The 25,590-nt window shown below is 47.3% G+C and overlaps 1 protein-coding gene across 3 annotated transcripts in view; it reads left to right on the top strand.

The window, feature by feature from the left end:
* Zfat (zinc finger and AT-hook domain containing) overlaps positions 1-6,437 on the top strand; it is a 181,160-nt gene extending 174,723 nt beyond the window's left edge. For all 3 annotated transcript variants that reach the window (XM_052747939.1, XM_052747937.1, XM_052747940.1), the window contains one exon: positions 5,607-6,437. In XM_052747939.1, the coding sequence (XP_052603899.1) occupies positions 5,607-5,846 (240 nt within the window). In that variant the 3' untranslated portion in view covers positions 5,847-6,437. The remainder of the gene's footprint in view (positions 1-5,606) is intronic.
* Positions 6,438-25,590: the final 19,153 nt, after the last annotated feature.

Raw genomic sequence — 25,590 nt, 5'->3', positions numbered from 1 at the left:
CCATTACCGCCTCTGTGAGATTCAACCATGAGCTACAGCTTTGTCTTCCCTTAATTATCTTTGTTTATCATATTTCTGTGTCCTTGGCTGAGTCTCTGGGTTGTTTTGATGCCCCAGGAGGTTGTGGTTGCTGCAGTCTCAAACAGAAGGACATGTGCTTAGGTTGAGACTCAGAAAGTGTGGGGGACTGTGAGCTGAAGGTCAAGAGCTGCCTTGAGGAAGAAGTACTCTGCAGGCTTCCTGTGGACCGCTGCTTTTCTGTGGTATTTTGTTGGACAAGGTGCCTCCTCACATTTTTCTCCTGGCCAGTGTTGGGTGCTGAGGATGCAAGGTGGAGTGTGCCCAGTCCATGGGACCATGCTCTGAAGGATGGTTCTGCTCCCTGTTTATGACCTTGAGGCATGAAACACTCTGGCAGAGGAGCCTCTCAGTGTATTCTTATTAAAGAGACAGTAATGAGATTGTGCTTCAGTCCAGCCCAAGAAACTGATAGGAGACTCAGGAAGAGGCTGTGCAGTGGTTCCAATACATTGTTACCCACTTGCCTCAATCCTGTGTTATTTTAAGTACCAGAAGCCCAGGGACCTGGATGTAGCCTTATCATGCACTGGAGCATCCATGGCTGTGGTAGGGAGGGCCCTGCTTTTCATCTTCCCTGAGCCCCACACTCTCTGAGGCTTGGTGCGAAGTTCCTTTGGGTGCTGCAGGAGTGACTGCTAGATCATCAGGTCAAACATTGCTGTTTAAGCTAGCATCTGCACAGCAAGTATTGCTGTTCTCACCAGATGCTACAGGTCTATAAGGAGAACTTGGAGGTGGATTGTAACACAAAACCCTCAGGTCCATGGAGGCCTGAGGGAGTGACGTGGTGCTTTTTCCTCGAGGATCTGTGAGCAGGAGGGATTTCTAGGACTTTCTTGGAAGTTGGGAAGGAGAACATTTAAACTTGTGGGGATGGATTGAAAATATAGAAAGAGCCGGGTGGTGGTGGCACACCCCTTTATCCCAGCACTCGGGAGGCAGAGCCAGGTGAATCTATGTGAGTTCGAGGCCAGCCTGGGTGAGTTCCAGAAGAGGTGCAAAGCTACACCTGTCTTGAAAAGTCAAAAAAAAAAAATAGAAAATATAGAAAGGAGCTGAAGAAGGGGGAGAAGGAAGGACAGGTGAAGAATATGGAAATAGACAGTGAGGTGATTGGAAGGCCCTGGATGACATGGCATCCCGCAGAATCCCCATCCATGCTGCAGCGTGGACCATGAGATGAAGGTGAACAGACAGGGTCCCCACAGGAAGCTGCTCTCCAGCATCAATAGAGCCGCCAAGTGTGGAGCAGTAGCAGGCTTCAGTCCTGATCCTAGAACCCCTGAGACAGAACGCAGGACCTGATTTAGTGAATAATCTGTATAGTCCTGTGGGTTACAGTTTTCTATTAAGCTATCTGTGCTGCTAATAATTTAGCTGAAAGACATGTTAGATACAGCATTTGAGGAAAATGGAGTATCCATCTCAGGGGGTAATGACACTGTGAAACCTATATTATTTCTGCTGCAGAGCACAATTTTAAGCCTGTGCTAATAGATTAAGCTGCTAGAGTGATCATTTTGAACAAAGAGAATGGTTAGAGCTGTACAGCCAACCTTTGTCTGCCTCGGGTGGCTAAGGAGCAATAATTCTATCCTATCAATCTGTGACATGTGATACCATTAGTCACTGCCACGCTGCGCCAGCTGAGGAAGAGCTCTAGACTCATTCATACAGACCAGGTCCAGCTTTTGCTACTTGTGAACTGCTCGACCTTAGAGGTCCCTGGACCCCCAGGAGCTTCATGATCCCATTAGTGAAGAGGGAACAGATAGTATGTATGAGCAGTTGGGGTGAGGCTTGGGAGAGTATTCAGTAAACCGCAGACACTGGCAGCTGTTAACTTCTCTGGGAGCAGGGCAGGAAGTGCATGGCTTATAGCAGTGGCAGAAAAGCCAGTAGATCAGGTGACTCTTAGAATGCTTGTGGAGCACACACCGAGAAAGGCTCACGAGCCCCTTTTGTAAAGCATTCCTTTTCCCCTGGCTCATTATGGAGCTGAGTGTGTGGGGCAGGTACACCAACAGGCAGCAGGTGAACTCAGGGAGCCCCAAGTTAGCTTGACCTGTGCTAACCAAACACATGTCTGTGCTAGGACTTCAGGGAAATGCACAGTCAGCATCATCCACCACCTTGTCTGGTGACTTAATCCAACCAAATGCGATGTACTGTGCATGAGAATCAGTGTATGAATATAGTACTGGTATTGCTGGACAAAACCAGCCTGGGCTGGAAACTGAAGAAGATAAACAGATGGAGAGAGAGAGATCTCTTAAGAGGACTCTAACACTTATAAAAGGTAGCAGATAAATAGATGTAAATGTTCAGCAAGGTGGTAAAAGGGAAGTTAAGATGGGTGAGGCCTGGCCTGCTCAGAAACCTCTGCCTTGCTCCGTGAAATAGAGGCTGCGTCTATGTGTTGATGGCTAAGGCTCTTACATCTGCAGAGCTCATTGCAGACATTGCTTTAGACCGCAGCTGCCCTTTTCCCCAGGCTTCACACTGCCGTCCTGTGCACAGCCCTGTGTATCACGTGGTCTCACCATGTCGTGATACATGATCCTGTCACACTTACCTGGAGCATGCTGTCTTTTTTTACATAAGTGCAGTCCTGAGGACCTTAGTGTTCATCACCCGTCCCTTCCTTCCTCTGTAATTTACCAGCAGGTAAGGGAAGAGATTTGTAGCATGATCCTTCCCCCTTCCCAATCTCCTGTCAGGTACTGTCTTTCAAAGTGACAGAAGTCGGTATTTACCTCTACAGTCTTGGTTCCTGGTGCATCTTCCAAGATAAACAAAATGGATATAAACAGTAAAAGAAAGGGGATAAGTGTTTTGGTTTATTTGAATAAATAAAGAAATGGGCTAGATAGTTTTCCCTCAGAATAGCTTTGCAGCTTCTGACTTCTCCCAGCCCATCTCCTTTTAGTATCTATGATCAGAATGCCCAGACTCCCCGCACAGGTTTCTTTTCTCCTGAGTCTCTAGGAACTGAACCTGCCCTATTTGTTCCTGCTCAGGCAACTTCAGTAATTAAGGGGCTGAGCTGAGACCCTCCAAGATAGAGTCATGGATGGCCCGGAGGCCACTATGGTGCTGTCAGTCACAAGCCAGGAGAAGAGTCTGAAGTGTCATGAGTGGGAGCTTGTGTGACTGCCTTAGCAAGTTTTCCTCATCTCCTGGGTGTCCTTTTCCCTCCCCCCCACCCTCCTGGAAATGCACCCCACACCTGCATGGGAGCCAGAAGTCATCTGTGATGTGGTCATGACTTGTTTTGAGCCGCCCCCATCCATTCTCATCTCCTTGTGGTGCTATCTTACCACATATCACAGCACCTGGGATCCAGTAGATCATCATCTAACAACTATTGGACACTTACTCTGCCATGCATTGACCTTGGATCTTGGGAAATCACTGTGACAAGACAGACACTGTCCCTACCCCCCCATGGTTTATGTCTATCGGTAAAAGTAACAGTTCTGTCAAATGACAGGCAGTCAGTACAGGCCATAAGAAGGTATTGAAGAAAAGGTTTTCTTAAATGGATGAAGAAATGAATTATTCAGAAGACAGTGGTGCTAGGTAGTGCCCGCTTTGTAAACAGTTGCCTTTCCTGTCTGCATGAGCAAAATCTTAAACTGCTGCAGCTTTGGTAGCTGGTTCTGCCCCCTCCTCGGGTCTGTGAGAGCTGAGCCCTAAGCTCCTGGCCCGGTCCCAAGGTGTGTCTAACCAGGAACTGCATTCAATCACACCAGCTCTAAGAAGTTGGCTTTTTTACTTAGCCTTTTGTTTCTACTTAGTGTACTGGCTGCCCAAGGGCTCGCTGTATGGCAGAGACTCTTAAAAGAGCCCTGTCCATTGTTTGCTTTTCTTTTTGTTTTATCTTTTCTTTTCCTTTTTCTCCCCTCAGCTTTCTCGAAATATGGGCCCCACAATGGAATGCCAAAATGTACTAAGCTTTTTTCTATGGGGCCACCAACCAGCTCGCGAATCATGACACAGAGACTTATTAGTTTTGAGTGCTTGGCCTAGCTTAGGCACATTTCTGGCTAGCTCTTTTAACTTAATTTAACCTGTTTCTCGCTATCTATCTTTTGCTGAGGGGTTTTTTGCTCTTCTTTCTTCTGTATATCTTACTTTCATGGCTTCTCGTGTCTGCTGGCTCACTAGTGGCTGGCTGCCTGGCCTCTTACCCTGGGGTGTGCCTCTCATTCTCCTCTCATTCTTCTTTCCTTCCTCCTGACTTATATTTCCCCTCCTATTTATTCTCTCTGCCTGCCAGCCCTGCCTAGCCTTTCTCTGCCCTGCTATTGGCCGTTCAGCTTTTTATTAGACCAATCAGGTGGCTTAGGCAGGCAAGGTGATACAGATGCAGCACATCTTCACATACTTAATCACATCCTTATATCATTAAACAAATGCAGTATAGACAAAAGTAACATACCTTTACACAGTTAAAATAATATTTATCAGCATAAACAAATGTAACACATCTTTCCATAGTTAAAATAATTTTCTACAACATATGATTCCCTCGGTGGTATCCTGAGGTGGGCATGCTGGTTCCTCTTTCACTGAAAGGTAGGCCAAGGGTTGTAGAGGGTCTTGCCCAAGCTTCCCAGAAGTCCTGGAGCTGACATTCACACCTGCTCAGTGCAGTGCAAGGCACACCCCCTTGCCACTCAGACCCCAGAAAGGATAGCTACTCCAATATCCCCCATGGGCCAATGGGCCTGCCCACCAGTCCCTGGCTTGTTTTGCAGTCCTTCCCTTAGTTACAATCCAGGCTCTCAACTCTTTCTAAATTTGTCTCCTATTCCTCTTCTTAGGTTAAAGATGGTTAGTATTACATTTAAAACAGTCCAGAGCTGTTAGTCAGAGATATGATACCTTAGCATTGGTAAGAACTTGGCCTTACCTGGATTCTGCCATCTTAGAGCTACTGAGAAAGTCCTGGCTGTAGGAGTCAGCTGGTTCTCTCCTCTGTTAGTGCTCCCTGGCCACCCCTGCTCAGCTCTGTAGCAGCATGTATCTGTTGGCAGGCCTCCAAAGAATGGACAGGCATCCACACTGATAGACAGCCCCTGGGAACTGTAGCAGTCAAAGTAGGATTCCCAGAGTAGTAAAAATGGAGAGTCCAGGAAGAACCTAGCCACTTTGTCAACATCAAATGAACCAGCTATATATTTTAGGAGCCTTTTACCCTATATTGAGTGTTTGTGCACTCAGGAACCCCATGGTGCCTTCTAACACCATGCTTCAGTGGCTCCACACCTTGTGGAGGTCAGAGGAGGCAGCTTGACATCAGGATGGGAGTTTGGATTTGGGGTGTGGATTCTTCCATTTGCAGCATGGAAAAGACCCTGACCTTGTCACTACATGTCACGGAGTCTCATTCTCCTCTTCCATGGAAAGGGCCCAAGTCAATGCAGCATTGATGAGAGGATTGTGTGCAGCTTCCAATGCCACCTTTGTGATCCTGACATTACTGTTGGACCTGTGTCACCTTTCTCTTTCCCTCCCAGGTCACCGATGAGGAGCCCAGTTCCAACCACACTGTCATGATCCAGGAGACTCTGCAGCAGGCCTCCGTGGAGCTAGCCGAGCAGCACCATCTGGTGGTGTCCTCTGATGACGTGGAGGGCATTGAGACAGTGACTGTGTACACACAAGGCGGGGAGGCCTCAGAGTTCATCGTGTATGTACAAGAGGCTGTTCAGCCCGTGGAGGAGCAGGTTGGGGAGCAGCCAGCCCCAGAACTCTAGAGGACCCTCGTCTCCTTCAGCAGCCTTGGCCTTGTGGGCACTGGGGACCACCTAACCTTGCCTACTGGCCCAGATGGTGTTCTCTACACTGTCCTTGTGTGAGCAAGGCCAGTGCATCACCAGCAATACAGAACCCCCATCCTCAGCACAAATCACACCCCTGTCCCAGCATCCTCTGTTTCCGGAAGACTTTTACATCAACTGTCCTGCCCTGCCCCTTCCTTGCTTCTGGATCCAGAGAATCCCATCCCCATCAGCATCTTCTTTGGTTACAGCCCCAGCCCTTTGCTCCCCAGCCTCACCCCAGGTGCTCCTCCTCCTCTGGGCCCTCTGTGCTATCTGTGAAAGGGAGACAGACACCACACAGCAAGTGGCCTTACGTATTTGAAGTTAACCACTGGGTAGGGTGGGTAGGACCATCCAAGAGCTCTCCACTGAGCCCCACCCTCCTCAGTGCAGGAGCGCTGGGAACAAATGACTGACCCCTCACTCCTCTATCACAAGGGCCCAGCTTGGAATTCTGTATGCTTTTAAAATAAATGCATTTTCTCTCTTCACCTCTCATTCAGGGAGGTGGGAGAAATAAAAGCATTTTGTGCCTATTCCTCATCCTTCTTAGGGGGTGGTTTGCACTCCTTCTACCCAAGTTCCCTCTTCCCAGTGGAACTGTGTACAGGGGTGCAGAGACAGATGCACAGACAGTGGCACTTCCTGCTGGCATCCTGGGTACCCCTCACCTCACCCCACAGGACCCTCTAGTGCTTCAGCAGGAGGTCAAGCAATGTCTTGGCACCAGGAGATGAGAGAGTCGGTTGGCCTGGCCTCAGAGGAACAAAGGACCCTCTGTTTGCATGAGTTAGTTAGAAGCAGTGCTGTGAAAGGGCCGTAGGCCTTGCTGTGGGGTCATGGTGGGAGAGCAGCTGGGCTGACCCCTGTCACCCGGTGTACACTAGACAGTGGACAAAGAAAATTTCCACTTTGATCCAGAGTGGGGGTAGCTGCAAAGGGAAGGTGGGAAAGATTATCCATAAATCAGCTCCACAAAGTGGGGGGGGGCTCCTGAAGAGACTAGGGGTGGCCATTTGATAGACTGAGGTGGGAGGGTCAGCCAGTGTTTGAGGAGCCTCCTGTCCAAACAAATGTCTCTAGATATGGCCAGCGACCAAAGTGGAGGCAGAGAATCTGTCCCAGGTCTGGTCCTGTCATCCTCACCTTCATCCAAGTGTCCTCAGCAAGTTGCTAGAGTTCTCCTCCAGGTTCAGTTACCTCTGAATGAGGATGATTGCTTATGGACAGACTCAAGTGGGTGCTGAACCTTGAGAGGCTTTGACCAAGGCAGAGACCTTGGCTCACACAGGAAGCATCCATTGTTGTTTATATTCCTAGGGATAGGAGGAATATCAAACATCCTTCAGCTCTTCCCTGAGAAGGGTTTGATGAGAAAGAGAGATGTGGATGTAACAGGAGGCTCTGGGGCATTCCATGCAGTAGGAGGCACCCCCTACCCCCCACCCCCCACCCCCATTCCAAGCAGACTTTCCACAGTGCTGACCGGATAGAGACACTGAGGTCTTGGTGTTCCTGGCTATCTATATCTTTGTGGACATCCAGGATGGACAGAAGGGTGGATGCCTCACAACTTTCTTCCTGGACTGATTTTGTAAGACAGGTGGAACATGCCAGTGGTAATAAAATACAGCTTTTTCCTACCTCTCCCTTTGGACCTCCTCACCACCATGGCTGTGTTAGATAGGTTTTTGGCCCAACTTGTATTTTATGTCTGTTTAAGATATAACTACGAGGGCTGGAGAGATGGCTTAACAGTTAAGCACACAGACTGCTCTTCTAGAGGACCTGGTTTCAGTTCCCAGCACCCACATGGCAACTCACACCTGCCTGTAACTCGTTCCAGGGCGTCTGACACCCTCACCCAGACATACATGCAGGCAAAACACCAATGGACATTAAATAAAAATAACTGGAAGGCTGACTGGACCCTGCCTTCGGGCTTCCTTTTCTGTTAGGTGTGTGCTTGGCCAGATCTTGATGCGTTACGGCATTTTGTCTGCCCACTTCCTGTGGCTCTGTAAGGTCAGACCATAGGTGCTTCCATGGTGCTCACCAGTGCCAGTGGCACAGCTGGGCTTTGTCTCAGCAGCAGCCCAGTGAATTGGAGCCAGCAGTAGATTTTTAGTGATGGGGAATGATAGAATCGAGAAATTACTTAGAGTCTGAATCTGCTACATGGTGCTGATAATGAGTTTGAACAAGAGCCAGTGGAAGAAGAGAAGCCCATGACCAGTCTGAGACCAGACACAGACAAATCAGTCAAGAGTATCTGTGGTACCTGGGACTGGGCTACAGGAACAGTGTCGTGTTGGGCAAGCCTGAAAGCTACTAGCTCTGTTCTCAGATGCCCTGAAACTCTTCTGATGTCATCTACACTGCCTGTCACTCTGCGGCCAGGACTTGTTCGCCAGGCTCATGTAAGCTGGTGTTTGGACCAGACAGGAACAGCCCCATTTCCCTTCTCAGCAGGCATATGGCTTTGGTTGGGTGAGCCCTTTCGCTCCCTCACTGGTGCTTGGGGGTGATGAACTAGAGAGTGTCCTGAGGTACACACAGCTCCTGTTGCATGCCAGCCTGGGAGATGCTCACTATCCTGAGGTCAGTCCTCGTGATGGCACTGGGAAGGGTGGGTGTGTTTGCTTCCTTCCATGGTGTGCAGACAGAAATGTCCATAGAATGAGAGCATGAGGAATAGTCTCCAGGGAAGAGCTCCCAAATTGCTTCTCTGTTAACAAGTGGTCAGCCCTAAAATCATATACATACAAGCAGCATTATATGAACTGAGCCGGTTACATTTGTATATTTAGAAACACGCACAATAACAACAATAACATGAACACAATTAAGGAAATAGGGACCGTGAATTTCAGATAGAACAAATGGGGCATACCTGGGAAAGGTTGGAGAGAGGAAGGGAAAGGGGAAAATTACATAATTATATTTTAATTTCAAAAAAATAATTTTTTAAAAAAGAACAGAGGAAACCCACTGAGTAATGCTTGATGTGCTCAGCAAGTGTTGGGCAGAGGGCGACCCTGCTTAGCTGTGGACATGGTCTCCCACCTGGCTGAGGACTCTGAGCTGCATTGATCTGCATTTCATGCTTGGAGGTGACAGTGACTCATTTTTTAACCTGTATCTACAAGACTAATTTAGCAAATTAATTTCTCTTGTACCAGCTATTTAAAATTCATTAGCTTTTGTGGCTGACGACTTTCTCCTTGCTATTCGGATCTGTCTTTCAAAAAGGCTGGAGCAAAAAGACCATGTGGTGCTAAGCCCGCTCCCTGCCATGTCCCTTTGAAAGCTTCCCAGTGAATTGTCCATGCCGTCCCTGGAAGCACCCTAGTGCTACATCAGTCTTTTCCAAATGGTAATAATTTTAAGTCCTACATGGATGTCTTTGGGAATCGATCAACTAATACTTTGCTGGAGAAGAAAAAAAAGGAGGGGCTCTTCTGAGGGAACTTAACTTACCATGTACCACAAAATTTTCTAAGTAAATTATTTTGGAGTAAACCCAGCCCCCTTCTTCGCCATGACAAGGACATGTTTGGGTTTGATTTAAAAAGTGCTCGTCTATCACTGTCACCATTCTGGCCGTAATTTAAAGCTTCGGTGGCTTGTGGTAGATAACAGTTGTTACACTCCCTGCGGGCTAAGAAGGCAATGACAGCTTGGTATATTAAACTACCACAAAACAGACAAAAGAGAAAAGTAAGGTCTATGGGGACAGAGGAGGCTGTGACAGGCCAGAGTCGCCTGGGGGAACTGGGTCCAGGACAGTAGTGCTTGCCACACAGCTCTTGGTCTTGATTCTTGTGGCCACACCTCTCTCCTAAGTGCTTCCAGTCATATCTGAGAGGCACAGACACTTGGACAGTAGCCCTGCCCTAAGGGTGAGCCACCTCTCAAGGGGCCCCCTAGTGAGGAAACTACCCAACTTACTCCTTGCTTTCTGTTTTTCTCCCCAGCCAGGACATACACAATTTTCCTGTGCTCTGTGCTCTTACCATGATGTACTGTCTCACCACAGGCACAAAACCACGGGCCAATTCATCAGGTGCTGGACCCCCCCCCTCCCACACACACACACAAAGCTGGGAGCCAAATAAACCTTCCGAGTTCTTATCTCAAGTATTGTGCTATAGTGACAGAAAGCTAACCCATTTGATGACATAAAGCCCCACTTTCATAGGTAGTGCCTTCAAATTGGGTCCTTCGTGGCAAGAGGATGAATAGGCTCCTTTTAAGTCTTTTCTAGAAAACACTGACCCTCCCTGTCCATGTGGGCACAGGCTTTATGGGCTTATCACCACTTCCTAATAGCATCACTTTAAGAGTCAGGATTTCAAACTGGAATTCAATCACAGCAGTGAGCTATTACACTACCAAACCAGTTCCAGAGATGAGAGTACATGGAAAGTTCATCACGTCACATCTGTCACCACCACCACCACCACCACACACACACACACACACACACACACACACACACACGTATAGAGATGAGAGACCATGTGAGGGAAATGTGAATGAACACATCGCATCCAAGTGTGTTCTGTGTGTGCAAGCAGGCTTAGTGGACAGCAGACACAAGAGCAGCGAGTATGCAGATGCCCCCCTTTGGACCCATTGAGGAGCTGTGTATCCCAGTGAGGGTCTGGGGAAGCCTTGTCCCTGCCATTTCATTCTCATGCTGCCTTTAGTTCTTGCTGCTGCTGACCTTACCACCTTTTGTCAGAACAGGACAAGGGAGACTTGGAAGAGGGCTTTAGAAAGCCACCCCCCACCCCCCAGCCCCCCCCCCACCCCCCCCCCCCCACTGCAAGGACCAGCCCTTCCCACTGTGGGGCTCCACAGAGGTACAGCTGTTCTTCCTTTGGTATACATTGGGCATCAGGAGCCTCCAGAAGGAAAACATCCAGAGCCGTAGACACTGTTGATCTGGATGTCTGTTCCTGACCCTCTGAGATGTCACTACTAACCCCAAAGTGCCTTGTTTCTTTGCAGTGAGCAACAGTTTTATTGGAATATTCGCAAACCTAAGGCTGTTGTTCCCTCCATGCTTTTATATTCTCCAGTGCCAAACTTCCGTTCTCATAGGAGCTGATCATGTGATACCCAGAGGGACTGCTGTCCACAGAAGGGAACACTCCAAATGATCTGGCTCCCTCAGTGACTGTTTCTACACTCTCGAACTGTACATATTTAGTGAAAGTAATTTCAGGTAGGTGAACTTGTGTGAGTAGGAGGCTGTGAATCAGAAACCCTTGGGTGGGAAGAGTGTTAAGTGTCTTGTACTTGCACCCAGCCCACTTAGCAGGGACCTTATCTATGGGAGGCTGGCCAGAAAGATGATCAGAACGCAGTGTGTATTCTGCTGTCCACATCCAGTTCACCTAGACAATGTCTTAAGCTGCTCTCCAGAGGACAGGATTCTGGATGAGCAGAAGGTAAAATTTGTACCCACCATCATGCCACTCTATCCACGAGGGGTGTTACAGGCTGACGGAAGGGAAGAACATCCCACTGGTGGAAGCCAGTGTGCTGGCACCTCTGCCAAGAAGTCCCCTCACACACCTGAGCAGTGAGCCAGTCCTTTGGGAGTCCTGATGAAAGGCACAGACCTGCTGCCAGGAAAGTGCATACACGCAAATGGTACTGTGCTTGCAGGGGATCATCATGGTCCCTAAGTTAAGGATCTTTGATCTAAAGCTGTACAGCTTTAGGCAAGTTTTAAGTTGTCTGTGCCTCAGTTTTCTTCCCATACCATAAAGCTGACAGAATATTTGTCGAGTCTGCATATGCTACCTTCTAGTCATGGCACCGACTTCCCAGTTGCAGCATGCATGAGCTGTGGCAGTGTAGAACCAAGTGATGATTTTCACACTTGTGTGTCCAGTTCCAGCTCCCCTTCCATACTCCTCTAGCATCTATCTGCAGATGCAATCTGGAGGGGAATGTTGTCAGAGAGAGAATGAAAAAGGAGGCATGCTATCGGCTGAGGCAATGAACCACCACTAGGGGGAGTTAGACTTCCCCTGTTTGGTCCAAGCTGACCCCAAGCTGGTGTCTGCAGACAGCAAGTGTGGAGGACCTCTGGAGTGTGCTGCAGAGTGAGGGATATGGGACCCTTCTTTGTCTCCATGGCAAGTCCGTTTTACCCTGCAGTGTGGTATGGAAGAAAGCCACTTGCGATCCAAGATGTCTTTCATTCCTGCCTTAGCTTTCCTGGCAGTGAGCCCTGGGACACATGCCTTTGGATTGCTAGGCTTCAGTGTCTTCCTCTGGAAAATGGAAGCAGTCGGGCATCTGTGGCTGTCATATAGATGGAGATAAGATCTCACATCTTTCTATGGCCTCATATGACTCAGAGAGCATGCTTAATGAATCCCACTTTGAATACTGAAGGCCACCCTACTGGGATGGACTAAGAATTCAAGCCAGAAGGCTTGAATCTTTACCCCAACTATTCCATGGTCTCTAAGTGACCCTGAAAGTCTCATCTTGTTGGGCCTCAGTTTCCCTGCCACAGTAAGAAGTTGGTACCACAGGGTCTCTGCATGTAGCTTTCAACACTTCAGGATGGCATTTGCTTTGGATTATGTCTAGAGAAAGGCAACCGTTTGGGTCAGAGAGCATGGCTGGCATGGAGGCTGAGGCAGAGTGAGGATCCTCTTCACAGGTCACAACTTTGTAGCCTGAGGCATGTTACTTTACCTCATAGACCTTAGTTAGCTTGCTCGCAAATGATGATTTTTTTTCTCATTCTGTTGGGCCAAGGCAATGATAAAGTATAGCAGTATTGTAAAACTTACCAACTAGTATACAGGCTATTGCTATACATCCATGTATGCTTGCTAGTTGGTGTGTTCATCTGGTCTGCTCTAAGATAGTATTTTGGGTCTTCTAGACCTGGCAGGATTCCTGATGGAGTCATCAGTTACTGGAGCCCTATAGAGGTCAACAAATGCTTTTCTGTAAAGAGCCAGATGAATGTTAAATTCTGTAAGCAACACAGTCTTTGCTGCAACTCCTCTCCTGTGCGATTCTATTGTGAAAATGGCCGAATGCAGGAGTAAGTGCAATTGCATTCCAATAAAACTTTATTCATAAAAAATATGAGATGGCCCGACTTCAACCCACAGACCATAGTTGACTGACCTTGTTCCTAGGCACTTGGGTCTACAGGGATATATTTATGTTTCATTTTTATTTCCAACAGCCAAGCACTTTTGCTGTCAAAATCTAACCCAGTTTTCGCACACGTGTTATTTTCAAGAGGAACACACTGGTGCCATTGGTTGAAGATGGCAGCCCTTCCCACTTGATGGATGCGAGGGAAGCCCTGTAATCTGGAGCTGCCTAGACCCCTGAGGGTTCCCCCTTAGGTCTCCATTTCCTTCTTGAGGTACAGGAAAGTGGGGTAGACAGTCACCCTGATGACTCCTTTTTGTTTGGAAGAGTTAGTCATATCTGCTTTAGTGGTTTCTAATTCCTTTAATGGTGCTCTGAGAAAAAGACAGCGTTGAAAGGAGAATATCCTTTAATTAAAGTGCTGGAACATGAGAAGGACTGAGTGATTGAAACAAGGTGAGGTGGAGGCACTGTCTGTGGATAAAGAGGCAACCCTGTTCCCTGCTTCTCGTGATCACAGATTTCAGGATCTGTGCCCCTCTAGGACACCCTGCCATGGAGGATTCTTCCTCCATACAGCTGCTTCTCCCCACTGTTTCCTTCCTCTCTCCCTGCTAAGCTTCCCTCCCTCCCTGTTTCACCAGTCACTGATGGATGTTCCCTTGATGGGCCAATCTTAATTAAGTTGGATGATCTTCCTTGAGCATGCAAAATGCAATTAATTCTTTCAGCCCCAGCCGGGGATGGGGGCTCTGTTTGGCTCAGCTGTCCCTCTTGAAGAAAGTGGAGAAATATGCTAAATTCTGGGCCCTGTGTTGCTGCTCTGAGCCCAGTTAGTCCACGTCTGATGCTCACCAATAGATCCACTCCACCTCTGGTCCCACTGGAGTGAAGGATGAATCATGACTCAGGCTTCAGATTCAACTCCAACCAGGGGTGTGTTCCCACATCAGGTGTCCTGCACCACTGCAAAAGCCTTTCTCCTGGAAACCTTCCCTGACTCTGGTCTGCTGGGACTATCTCTTTCCTATCACTGGCACAAAGGACCCCGACCTTGTCTTCTCCTAGCTGTGCAGTAGTGGTTTTCCAAAGAGAAGGCTCTGCCTGCTCCCTGAGTCTGTGGGTGGCATACCCTCCTATCCAGACAAGCATATACAGCCCCTTGAAGATTTACCAAGAACCCTTTCTCTCCTGAAGCTTCAGCATGCACAGGAGATAAGCCTCCAGCTAACTCTAGATTTTCAGGGCAGATGGATTGCTGGGAAACGGCAAAGCCAAGTGCTACATCCAAGGTATCAAGGACTATAAGGGTGCTAATGAGGAGCCCAACTTGTCCTGGAAAGTGAGTTGACGCGTTCTCAGGATGCTGAGTAGTCCAAAGGCACCCCCTTGAAGTGGTAGTCGATGGTTGAGCTAGATGAAGGACATGACATGCACAGAGACCTGAGGTCAACAAGGGTGCAGAGCAGAAGGACATGAGAAAAGAACCACCCCATGCCCAAGGGGAAAAGAAGGAAGGAGGAAGGAGATGGGAGAGAAGGGGAGGGTAGAATGCCTAGGAAATTTAGGACTTGGTGTCTCCTGGCATGTCAAGAAGTACTGTACTGGCCCTACATGCAGAAAGTCCAAGTCTGTCTCTTCCCTTTCTTCACCACTGGACACCATCCTTCACAGCCCTCTTCTTCCTTGCCCCATGGCTTAAGGTGGACTTGGAGAGGAGCCTGAGCAGGGTTACTCATCTTGGAGAATAAAATGGTTTCCTCATAGTGAGAGGAAACTGTTCTAGGCTAGAATGTAAGCACTGCCTTTCTCTCTGGGCACAGTGGGGTTTGTTTTGTGTTCTGAGTTCCCTGATGAATGAAACAGGGAAGCAGTGTATAGACTTGTGACTCTGCTTTTGTCACAAGTTCCTTAGATCTGCATAGACTGGTTGTCTGGGTAGCATTGCCATGGAGCATGTGAGAGGGTTCCACACAGCCTGACTTCTAGCTCAGTGGTCCCTGGGTCTCTTTGTGAGGCTCTTAGGGGTTTAACCTTGACATGGCCTCTAATTGTGTTATTCCCTCTGCTGGAAACAATCTTACTGTTCTCCCCCCATCTCACGTTCTCCATCACCCCAATTTGATTGCCATGAGTTCCACAGCACAACCACATGGAGCCCATCCCGATGAACTATGATGGTTTCTCTCTAAATGCTTGTTGATGTATAACTTCACAAGCTGTTCACAAAGACTTCACATGGTGAGCACCAAAACCATGTAGATAAGCTATGGGTTTTCTGGGCTACCTTCCAGGACAGCCCTATCCCATTCTCAAGAGCCATCTGCTGAGTATGGCTTGGTGTTCATCACTCATCCAATCAATTCATAAGTAATTATGGAGGACCCACTGGTACAAGAAATATTTCCAGTCAGCTGTGCATAAGACCATTCATAAGCCTCACAGAGCTCACACACTAGAGCTGCAAGCAAGCAGTGGAAAGAAAAACCATGTTGGATGATGAGTGCTCTGGAGCAGAAAAGTGGAAAGAGAGGAAAGCAACTGGGAAGGAGAGCTCTCAGAGTGGTCAGGATTCCATACCACAGCCATACTACACCAATACTGCACATACACACTCTATCTTCACACCATACATACCACACCATGACCTACCCCCACACTGAACACACACCCCATTAAATAATGAGTATAGTCCGCATTCACATACACAAAAAAACATCACAGTACACACCCACAACTTTACTCCATCCCCACAAACCCTATACACAGCACTTGTACACATGCTGTGTACCACACATATAAAACACCCATATGCACTTCACATATAATACCTCTACCCCCTTCTCTATATATGTCCTGCCATGCCCCCTATGCACACTACCTAGAAAACACACACCTCATCACAAACACCACGCTCCACACATCAAAAATACAAAACATTATAATCTAGTTACGTCCACTGATGTCACACACCCCACAGATATGCCCACACCGCACAAAGCCATGTAATGTCAGGTTGTGTGGTTTTTCCTGGGGAGACATAAACAAATTTCTATTCACCCCTAATGAGGCAGTGAGGCTGGAACAAAGAAACAGTTCCAGCCAAGTCTAACACTGTGACTCCGTGGGTTTACTGGGGTTACAGAAGCAATGGTGAGGCATGTGGGGAGCTGCAGTACTTGAGTCTCTCTTCCTCCACTGACTGTTGACTGTCTATATCCTTGAGGAGAAGAGGAGCCATGTGTGCCTCCTGTGCAGCCCAGGGCACCTCATGACACTTCCCCTGCCCATCCAGGCAGAATTGTCATGGGCACAATCTTGTTACAACCTCATTCAAGCAATCATACTTGCTCTGATTTCAAGAGGGTGGGTTCCATGTCAGGCCTGAATATCATAGTTAAATACACACTATGTACACAACACCCATGCTCTCCTCTCCCAGAACACATGCCACACCACGCACATAGACCATGCACATAGACCACACATAGACCATGCACATAGACCACACATCACACAAAATGTATACCAAACACACGCCATACACCCACACACTCCAGATAGTTTGACACATGCACAGGAAAGAGGGAGAAGCCTGCCTGGTTTTCTACAAACCCTGGCTTGTTAATTGGCTGTCTCGCTGCAGGCCTGTTTATCATCTTTCTCCAGAGCTTGGGCACCAAATGAAGATAGATTCCAGGATGCTTTGAAACGTTCCAAATACAGAAGCCTGAGATCTGCACACTTTGAAGATTGGAACACATTTTAATTCTCCTCGCAACGCTGGATTATGTTTTAATTATCCCTCATGAATGTTCTGTTCCCTGTGACTCCTGGGAGCAGTACAGCTTGGTGGGAGAACTGTTGTTCACTCTGCTCGCTGTCCTGGCATGTGAATCTGTGGTCCATCTGAACTCATCACCATGCAGCTTAAGGACAGGTCCTTTCTCCTAGAAGTTGTAGGCAACTCAGAAAGTAAAGAATAAAGAAGGACACACAAAGTTTTTTAGAATTCTATCTTTTGTAAGTTGGGTGGGTTTATTTTCAATGCATTAAGTACAAACAGTTTATAAGTGGGTTTACTTACCAATATGACTTTTCATTCAGTCATTCCTGCTCAAGACTCAAACCTGAGGGAAGAAGAAGCCAGGAAGGAAGAGCAGAGGGGACTGTCTGTTCCCCTGGGAAAGCTGAGGCTGCTGACTGGTGGTGGACAGGGCCTTCTACACAAGGCCAAGAAAGGGAAATGTAGAAATGTCTTGGTGGGAAAGAAAGTGGTTAGGAGTCCAACAGCCCTGATATAGGTGTGCCTTCACTACTGCCAGGACTCTGGAGCTGGGGCGCCTGCCCACTGGAGTTGTCTAGCTTGCCCATGTGCCTAGTCTGTGGAGCAAGTCTGGCAGTTCTGCTCACAGGGTCAAGGTGAGGCCTCCTGGAGTGTCGTGCTCCAGGGTTGGCTGACTGCTGCCAGGATAGGAAGGTTTAATATCCTTGTCTTCTTCACATTCTCCTCCAGGAAGAATGAAATAACATCTCACCCATGCCCAAGTTTGTCACCTTCATTAGGACCAAGGGCTTGCTCCCCTTACTTCTTCAGTGGGAGTGAGCCACAGGTGGGGAGCTGGAGTATTGTTCTTCCATAATATAGTACTATTCGTCCATAATATAGGAGAGTGTGGTTCTCAGTCCTTTGCATCACTCAGTCCTTTGCAAACCCTGCAGAGGTATCACTACATCTTCACAGCTGCCAACATCACCTTGCTATTCCCTTAGCCCTATTCCCTTAGTGCTATTCCCTTAGCCCTATTCCCTTAGCGCTATTTTCTTAGCCGTATTCCCTTAGCCCTATCCCTTAGCACTATTCCCTTAGCTGTTAGGCTTCTCTGTTTTTGCCTTGTCCTTTGCCAGTCATCTCAATGCAGCAGTCAAAGGGGCCCGTGAAAGCCCAACCAGGTCAGATGGCTTCTCCATCCAACATTGTCCCATGGTTCCCCTCTTCCTGAGGAGCGCAGAATCCTGAAGCTGTCCTGCTCCTGGAGACACTCTGACCACAGGTTATCTCTGAACACTCTCTAGCAGACTAGTAATGCTGACCACCTTTTGCTGCCCCTGTTTCCATCAACCTTTACCTCTGCCTGTCTTTACCTTTTCACCTGTCTCTATAGTCTAATTGTCACATGAATAGACTGTATAGACCAAGAGGGCTCTGTTTTGCTCACTACTCAAGCTAGCACAGCACCTAGCTTGATATATATGTATGTGTGTGTGTGTGTGTGTTACCTACATTTCCCGTGTAGTTAAATAGAGAAAAGGTGAAGGCATTAAAATAATTTATGAGACCTGGTCTGATATGTGCTGCCCACTGGATTCCCTGACCTTTTCATGAGATCTTCTGTAGCACACCCATCTCACCACCTTGTGGTCTGAGCTTTATAAGTTGTATGCTGCTCTGAGGTTTTAAGTCCTGTCATGAAATGAGTGTGGACAAGACAGGCTTCCCTTAGGCTGAGTCACCTTATCCACTGGACAGTGGGGTCAGAGATCAGGTCTCTACACTCTGCCCCATGGGGACCACATGGCCACCACCATGCCAGAGTGCCAGAGTGCCAGTGTGCCAGTTGCCATTCGAGAAGAATGCGACAGAGACAGGGTATATGTGCTGTACCTCTTTTCACCCAAGGGGTGGGAAGTCTGCCCAGAGTTTAGTGGGGCAAACTGTCCTAAGAACAGGGGTTGGAGGATGGGAACGACACACATGTACCCATTGTTCTTACGGTACACTCTGCACATCACAGCACCCGGGCTCCACTGAAAGCTATCCTAGGGAGATGACAAGGCTGCTCTAGGCAGGGCAGGAGCCAATCTCTCTGTATCCCAGGGGATGGCTCCAGCTGTCCCTCCTCCCCTGAGGCAGGACCAGCCCCGGGAGGACAATGAGAGGGAGGATAAATTGCCACATTGTAGCTCATTTGATTTTTGGATGGATGGAAGGAAAGGCTTGATGCAGGGTGTCGGTATCTGTCATGAGCCTGTCAGGCGCTGCATGACGAGGTAGGCAGTCACTTTTGGTTCCAGGCAGAGAGAAGGACAGACTGGCACCCTTCCAAGAGGTCACAGTAGGGACCAGGTGCTGGAAGCAGGGAGTGTGGGAGGATGCTGAACTCGGGTCATTGAGTCACAACATGAATATTAATGGATGGCTGCAAAACACACATGGAGCCCAGCCATTGAGTTCAGCACCATTCAGCTCCTGACTCTTCTTTGCACTGTGATAATAAAAGCTGCATTTGGCTGAAGATGGGAGTGGCACCAAGATGACTTGCATTTCCTCTTAATCATCTCCAGGGATAAGACAGGCACTGTCTGTATTGGGTTCTTAGCTGCCCTGCACTCCAATGGGATAGAATGGCTCTTTCCCACCTCTCCATCATTTCTGTGCCATGCATCTTACTTTCAGCTATTCTCAATGCCTGAAGGACAAGCTTTGCCCCTTGGCTAATGTCTGCCTGACTCTTGCCGGTCCCTGTACCTGGAGCTGTCTGGCATTAAAGTTTTCCAGAGCTTGAAATGTAGCCTTTAATCTCACTGCCTCTGTGCCAAGAATTACATTCACAACTCTGATCTCTTGATATGCTGTGCTGTTGGTAAAACAGAACAGGAAGAGAAAACAGATTGGTTTTGTTTCTGTTTTTGTTTCTCAGACAGCCCCCATCCTCAACCAAATCAACCAGCAATGGAAGGAACAGTCTGTTTTGTAGATGAACATTATAGAAAGTTCTCATGAATGTAGGGATGTCCCTGTAGATGGAAGACCAGAAACTGAAAATTTCCAATTTGAGGTTGGGTCTCATACATACCTGCTCTCCTTCTGTCTTCCATATGCTGATACATTTCCAAGAGATGGACACTGTAGTCACCAGGCCTGTCCAGCTTTCCTGGCCTCCAGGTTCTCTCCACGTACAACTCTATTTTCTTTTCAAAACCCCACCTTTTTCATAAGGTCTTGGTGGATCCAGTCCTCCCCTCCTACTGACGCTTACCTTCCGAACAGGGGTATTCCTCCTTCAGTGGCAGATCCTGCGCTTGGAGGGAAACATGTCTTAGACCCCATCTGACCTCAGCACTATTTCCTACATTGTGGCTTTTATAGCATAATCATGGAGAGCACTTAGCTGCTGAGATACCATCACAAGTAGACAAATGAGACTAGAATTAGATATGTAAGGGAACGTGCCCTCTGTGACTGCTTCTAACCTCCTCTCTAGCCCACATCCTATGAGGTACAAGGCATTGGACTTCTGAGTTGTCAGTTAACAGAGTATCTTGCTTTATGTGGTTTAAATGCATCTCTTCATTATCTATTCTGCCCCTCTAGTGTAACATGTGTGAGACTCAGACCCCTCCCCCTTCCAGCCTCTCCTTTCCTGGGCCAGCTTCCAGTGTGTAATGTCTTTTGGGCCTATGATGACAAGGCAGGTGGGGATCTATGTAGAGTGCTGATCACAGATTTCTGTCCTATTCTGATGAAGTTTGTCATGAGCTTCATGGCACTGAGCTTCTTTTGGAGAGGTGACCACTTACCTCATTGTTCTGAGCATTTTCCATGCCTCTCTAGATTTTCACAGTTCCCCATTCAGGAACCATGACATGCATGGGGATGAGAAAGGAGAGGACTCTGGATTCTGACCTCTGCCTCTAACCTTACTCTCTGACATCCTTCCATAACTTCTGACCAGAGAGAAGAGCTTCCCTTTGCCCCCTCCTCTACATGATGAATTACTTTGGTCAGGTTCTTTATCCGGGCTGCAGGGAGAGTAGACACATTTCCTAGGATCTGAGAACACGGGTGTGAGTCCCTGATACTGTCTCTATAGTGGAACCAGAACATGTGTTCTGTAGCTGACTACCCTGGGCTCAAATAGTAGCCCTCCACTCATCCATCCATTGAAGGTCTCTAAAATGTCCCTCCTTCCAGGCACATGGTCCTGACCATTGTGAACTGATAGATCTGTTGCTCATGCCCTCACCTGGAAGCACTCAGGAAACCATAAGGCAGTAGTAAACATGAAGTTCAGTGTGCATGGCAACGGCCTGGCACAGAATAAAAGCTTCAAGTTACTTACCATTGTTAGTTTGGGATCATTTTTCCTTATCTGAAACTAGACAAAGGGATCTGGCCTGATGGGTGACTGTAACATGTAATTGGATGACAGGATTGATGGAAAGCATGTGAAATGATAGACAATGTAGTTCTGATTAGTTCTGGCCCATGAGACTCCTAAGAAGTAGAGGCTTGGCTTCCCCAGAGTGAATAAGAGTTTATGTTGAACCCAGGAACCTACAGCCCAAAGTGTTCTCTGCCGGGTATGGCAGAGAGCTCATGATGCCACATGGCAACTCATAGCATGTGATGAGTTGGCCCAAGGGAATCCTTGTGATATAGCTGCCTTTTGGTCACTCATGCTACCATAGGTAATCCCCCAAAACTCATTGGTTCAGCAGGCTGGACTTGGGTGGAATCCTTTCTTGGTCTGTGGATGCCCTCTCATCTGGTATGAATTGCTACTTCTTTATGTCTTCCCAGACTAAAAGACTCCCAATGCCATCAGCCAACTCTTCCTTTACTTTGTGAGGCTTTAGAGTAGTAACTATCCACCAGGTTGCCAGTCTCCATCTATCACACTTTCTTGGGGGGTTTCTCCATGCCCTACAGTTCTCTTTGTTGATAATTCCATTTGTCTCTTCCTGTTAGCCTAACACTGGTGGTGATGCCTTCCCCACCCCCACGCCGATTTATAGAGTTCGCACCCTCCTCTCCTCACATGGCTCCTTCATACAGGCTCCATAACTCAGGTAGAACACCTTTCTTTCCCTGATTCCATTTACAGTGATCATCATCCAGCCCCATCATCTTCCCTTCTTGCCCAGGTTTCATCAAAGTCTTTCCTTTGGCAACTTTGACTTAACTCTCCTGGTCCTGCCTGGTAGCAGCAGACCTGTTTGGCCTGACATGGAGGAGACCGTCTGGCTTGGGAATAGGCTGTTTGTTGGTGGGTGCAGCTCTGAACAGGGTCTATCTGGAGATTTGGAGATACAAAAGACAGAGTTCAAAATCTACTACAGGAAAGAGAACATTCTTATTTCATATAAAGAAAGAAGCGTGGACCTAGAATTGCCCAGTGTCTGTTAACTTGGTTCCTTTATTTTTGTCCTTGATATCTCACTTTGTTGTTTTGATCAAATTATCTTGCAAGAACATCCTAATCTAGGCACCCATGACCAGAAATCCAATAGAGAAAAAAAAGGGAGTGCCTCCTAATTGACATCTCTTTTTATGGATGAAGAAAATCTTTCCGGAAGACCCTTGACTGACTTCTGTTCCTCTTTCGTTGGCCTTGCTCAACCAATCACTGTGAAGGGGATGTGTTGCTGTGTAAGGCTTAAGGCCATCATCACTCACCTCAGGAGCTGAGGGAGAAAAACCTTCTCCAATAATCAAACTAGTCAGGTACCATGGAAATAACCAACAGTGTTTGCCACAGTGTCGTACAAGATAAGCTTGGGAGTCCTCAGTAGAACTAATCAGAAAGGATGTGATGGGGTTGTCACTTCCAGGAGAAGGGAATGGGAACACAAATGAGGTAGGAATGTGCCTGCATTTGAAGACCACATGTGATGTCTATGATATTCTACTCTGAATCTGTATCAGTTCCTTATCTCATTGCTGTGCTGAAATGCCCAATAAAAAGAAGCTCGAGGAAGGAAGTAGTTTTTTTGGTTTTTGGTTTTTGGTTTTTTTTTTGGTTCATAATTTCACATACCGCTGAACTGGCTCGGTCCACAGCTATAGGAAGCTCGGGCTGCTTGCTCATATCCGGGGGATTAAGAAGCAGAGAAAGAAACTGGGCTGAATGAGGAATTTGGCTATAGCTCTTAATGTCTGTATCCTGGCACCCTTCTTCTATCTAGGCACCTCTTAAAGGTTCCACAAAGTCTAAAAATGGGACTGCCATCTGGGGACCAACTTGTTCAAGCACATGAACCTGTGGGGAGCATTTTGTATCCAAACCATGATTCAGCCCATCCTCAACTCAGAGCAATAGCAGTCTTTCCAGTGTTCAAGCCAATCAATTCAGTTGGGACCAATCAGTCTAAAGTCTAACATCATTTTGCCAAATAGTGAAAGTAAATAGCAAACCCACATGGATCCAAAACACATTAGCTTTTAAATAAGGATGTTGCATAGAACGTAAGAAGAATTTTCCTTTCAAAATTTTAAAAGGAGGTAGAATAAGAAGATATCCAGACAAAAGGACAAGGCCCTGAGGGGAAGAATTTCAAATAAGGCATTCATTTGGCACATGGGACTGTGAGTTAGTTGATCTTTTCTATGAAGCATTTTGGATTCTGTTTAAATGCAGATCCAGTGCCTGAGCCAAGGTGCTCCAGGGCTGCAGCAGCTCAGGGTCCAGAAAACTCCACCCAGAAGTGGCAAGGAGCCCAGAAGTGTGAGGACAAGGCCTCCAGGTGGTGGAGTGGCCTGCTGCTGAATTCCTTCTAAGTGGCTGTCAATGACTTGAGAAATAGCACGGGGAAGCATGGCTGCCTGGGTATCTCAGCACTTAGGACTGACAGGCCTTCAGATTGAAGCTCAATTTATATCTACTTCCTGCCACCTCCACTTCCTCTCAGCATGCCACCCTTGCTTCTTCCTTGATGATTACGGTAGCTCTCCAGATGCTTCTTCCTCTTCTGCTGTGGGCCCTTCCGATCCAATCCCCAGGAGCACCAGAGTCATCTGTGATTTTAGAGAAGTCACTTCTCTCCTTAAAACCACTTGATGGCTTTCCCCAAAGCTTAGGACCAAATCTAAACTTCTCCACTGACTCAGGGGTGTAACGCAAATTCCTAAATGGTGATAATAATAATAATAATAATAATAATAATAATAATAATAATAATAATAATAAAATCCATTGCCTGATATTGGGTAATTGCTGAAAGATCAGAGAGACAAAGGAACAAGCCACAGCTACCTCTTACCTCTAGGACTCCTCAGCCTGAAAAGCCTCTAATTGAAAGGGACGCTTCTGATGAAAAGCCTTTAGTTCCTGTCTCCTCAAGCCTTAAATACCTTTCTCCACCTAGCCATCACTTCCTGGGATTAAAGGCATGTGTGCTTCCCAGTATTGGGATTAAAGGTGTGTGCCACCACTGCCTGGCTCTGTTTTCTCTCCTAGACTGAGTCAATCTCATGTGGTTCAGGGTGGCTTTGAACTCACAGAGATCCCGATGGATCTCTGCCTCCAGAGTGCTAGGATTAAAGGTGTGTGCCACCACTCCCTGGCATCTAGTGGCTTGTTCTGTCTTCTGGTCTTCAGGCAAATTTTATTAGGGTACACGATATATCACCACACAGGGGATCCAACCCCACTCTCTCTTTCTATCTCATTTCGTATCAGTCACCTTTGTCTTACTCCTGTTTCTGCATTGATTCAACTTCTTCCCTGAATTCTTAGAGTGCCCTCTTCCCACTTCCTTGTGACAGTATCTCACTGTCATCTTCAGGTAGCACTCCACTTAGATGTTACTGTCCAAGAAGTCTTCCCTGATTGCCTTGTTTGAGTAGCTTTGAGCCTGACAGTATCTGTCACATCAGCCAGTTTACTTTCATCAGAGCACGGATTATCCCTGATGACATACCATTAATTTTGGCTAGGTTCTCTGGCATTGAGCTCTATGCATTCACCTCTGTCTGCCTACAGTCCTTATTCCTGAGGTCAGCATCCCAGACCTTCAGTCCAGATATGATAAGTTAATGAGTGGTTCCTTTAAAGCAAAGAAACGTGCATAGGGCTAATATACCATCCCTTAGATTATTGTAGGCAAGGAATAGGGAGGAGAGCAAAGTTCCAAGAGCTGGAAGCCCCAGAGCTGGATACATTCAGGTCACCCTTGGCTGTCTCTATATGCTGTCCAGAGTAGGTCACAAGGAGTTCCCTAAATTCTCTCCCGGGGAGTATTCTCAGCACATTAGCACTCTTTGTTTAAAAAAAGAAAAGAAAGGTATTTATGTGCAAAGCCACTTATCTCTGCAGCTCCTGCAGATAACTCTTCTAATTTACAGTGAGCTGACACCCTCCAAGAGCCAAAATCAATGTGTGTCACTGTAAATCCAGGCTGGGCCTCAGCATCAACTCACACCAGCTGGATAATGCCTTTGCTATTTCACTGGGTCTGATTGGTGGATGGATGGTGCAGATATTGGTGGGAGGGTTCATGGAACCAGATCTAGGGTCCCCATGTTGATGCCTTCCTCCTCTCAGATACCATGTCACTCTGAGCACTAACAGCAATGCCTGTCCTGTGAGCCTGTCAGTATTGGGTTCATAATTAAGCTAGCTAGGATGCCTTCTTGAAGTTATCCACTCAGAATCAACTCCTTTATGTTACTTGAGAAACTTTACTGTTATAATGAGCTCCAAATGGAATGAGCATGTTTCTGTTTTCTCCCAAAGGCAGTGATGCTGTGAGC

Source organism: Peromyscus californicus, unplaced genomic scaffold (assembly GCF_007827085.1).
Source record: "Peromyscus californicus insignis strain IS unplaced genomic scaffold, ASM782708v3 Scaffold_20__1_contigs__length_68692818, whole genome shotgun sequence".
NCBI lineage: Eukaryota > Metazoa > Chordata > Mammalia > Rodentia > Cricetidae > Peromyscus > Peromyscus californicus.
The sequence above is the reverse complement of the archived record's forward strand: the minus strand, read 5'-3'. Positions and strand labels throughout refer to the sequence as shown.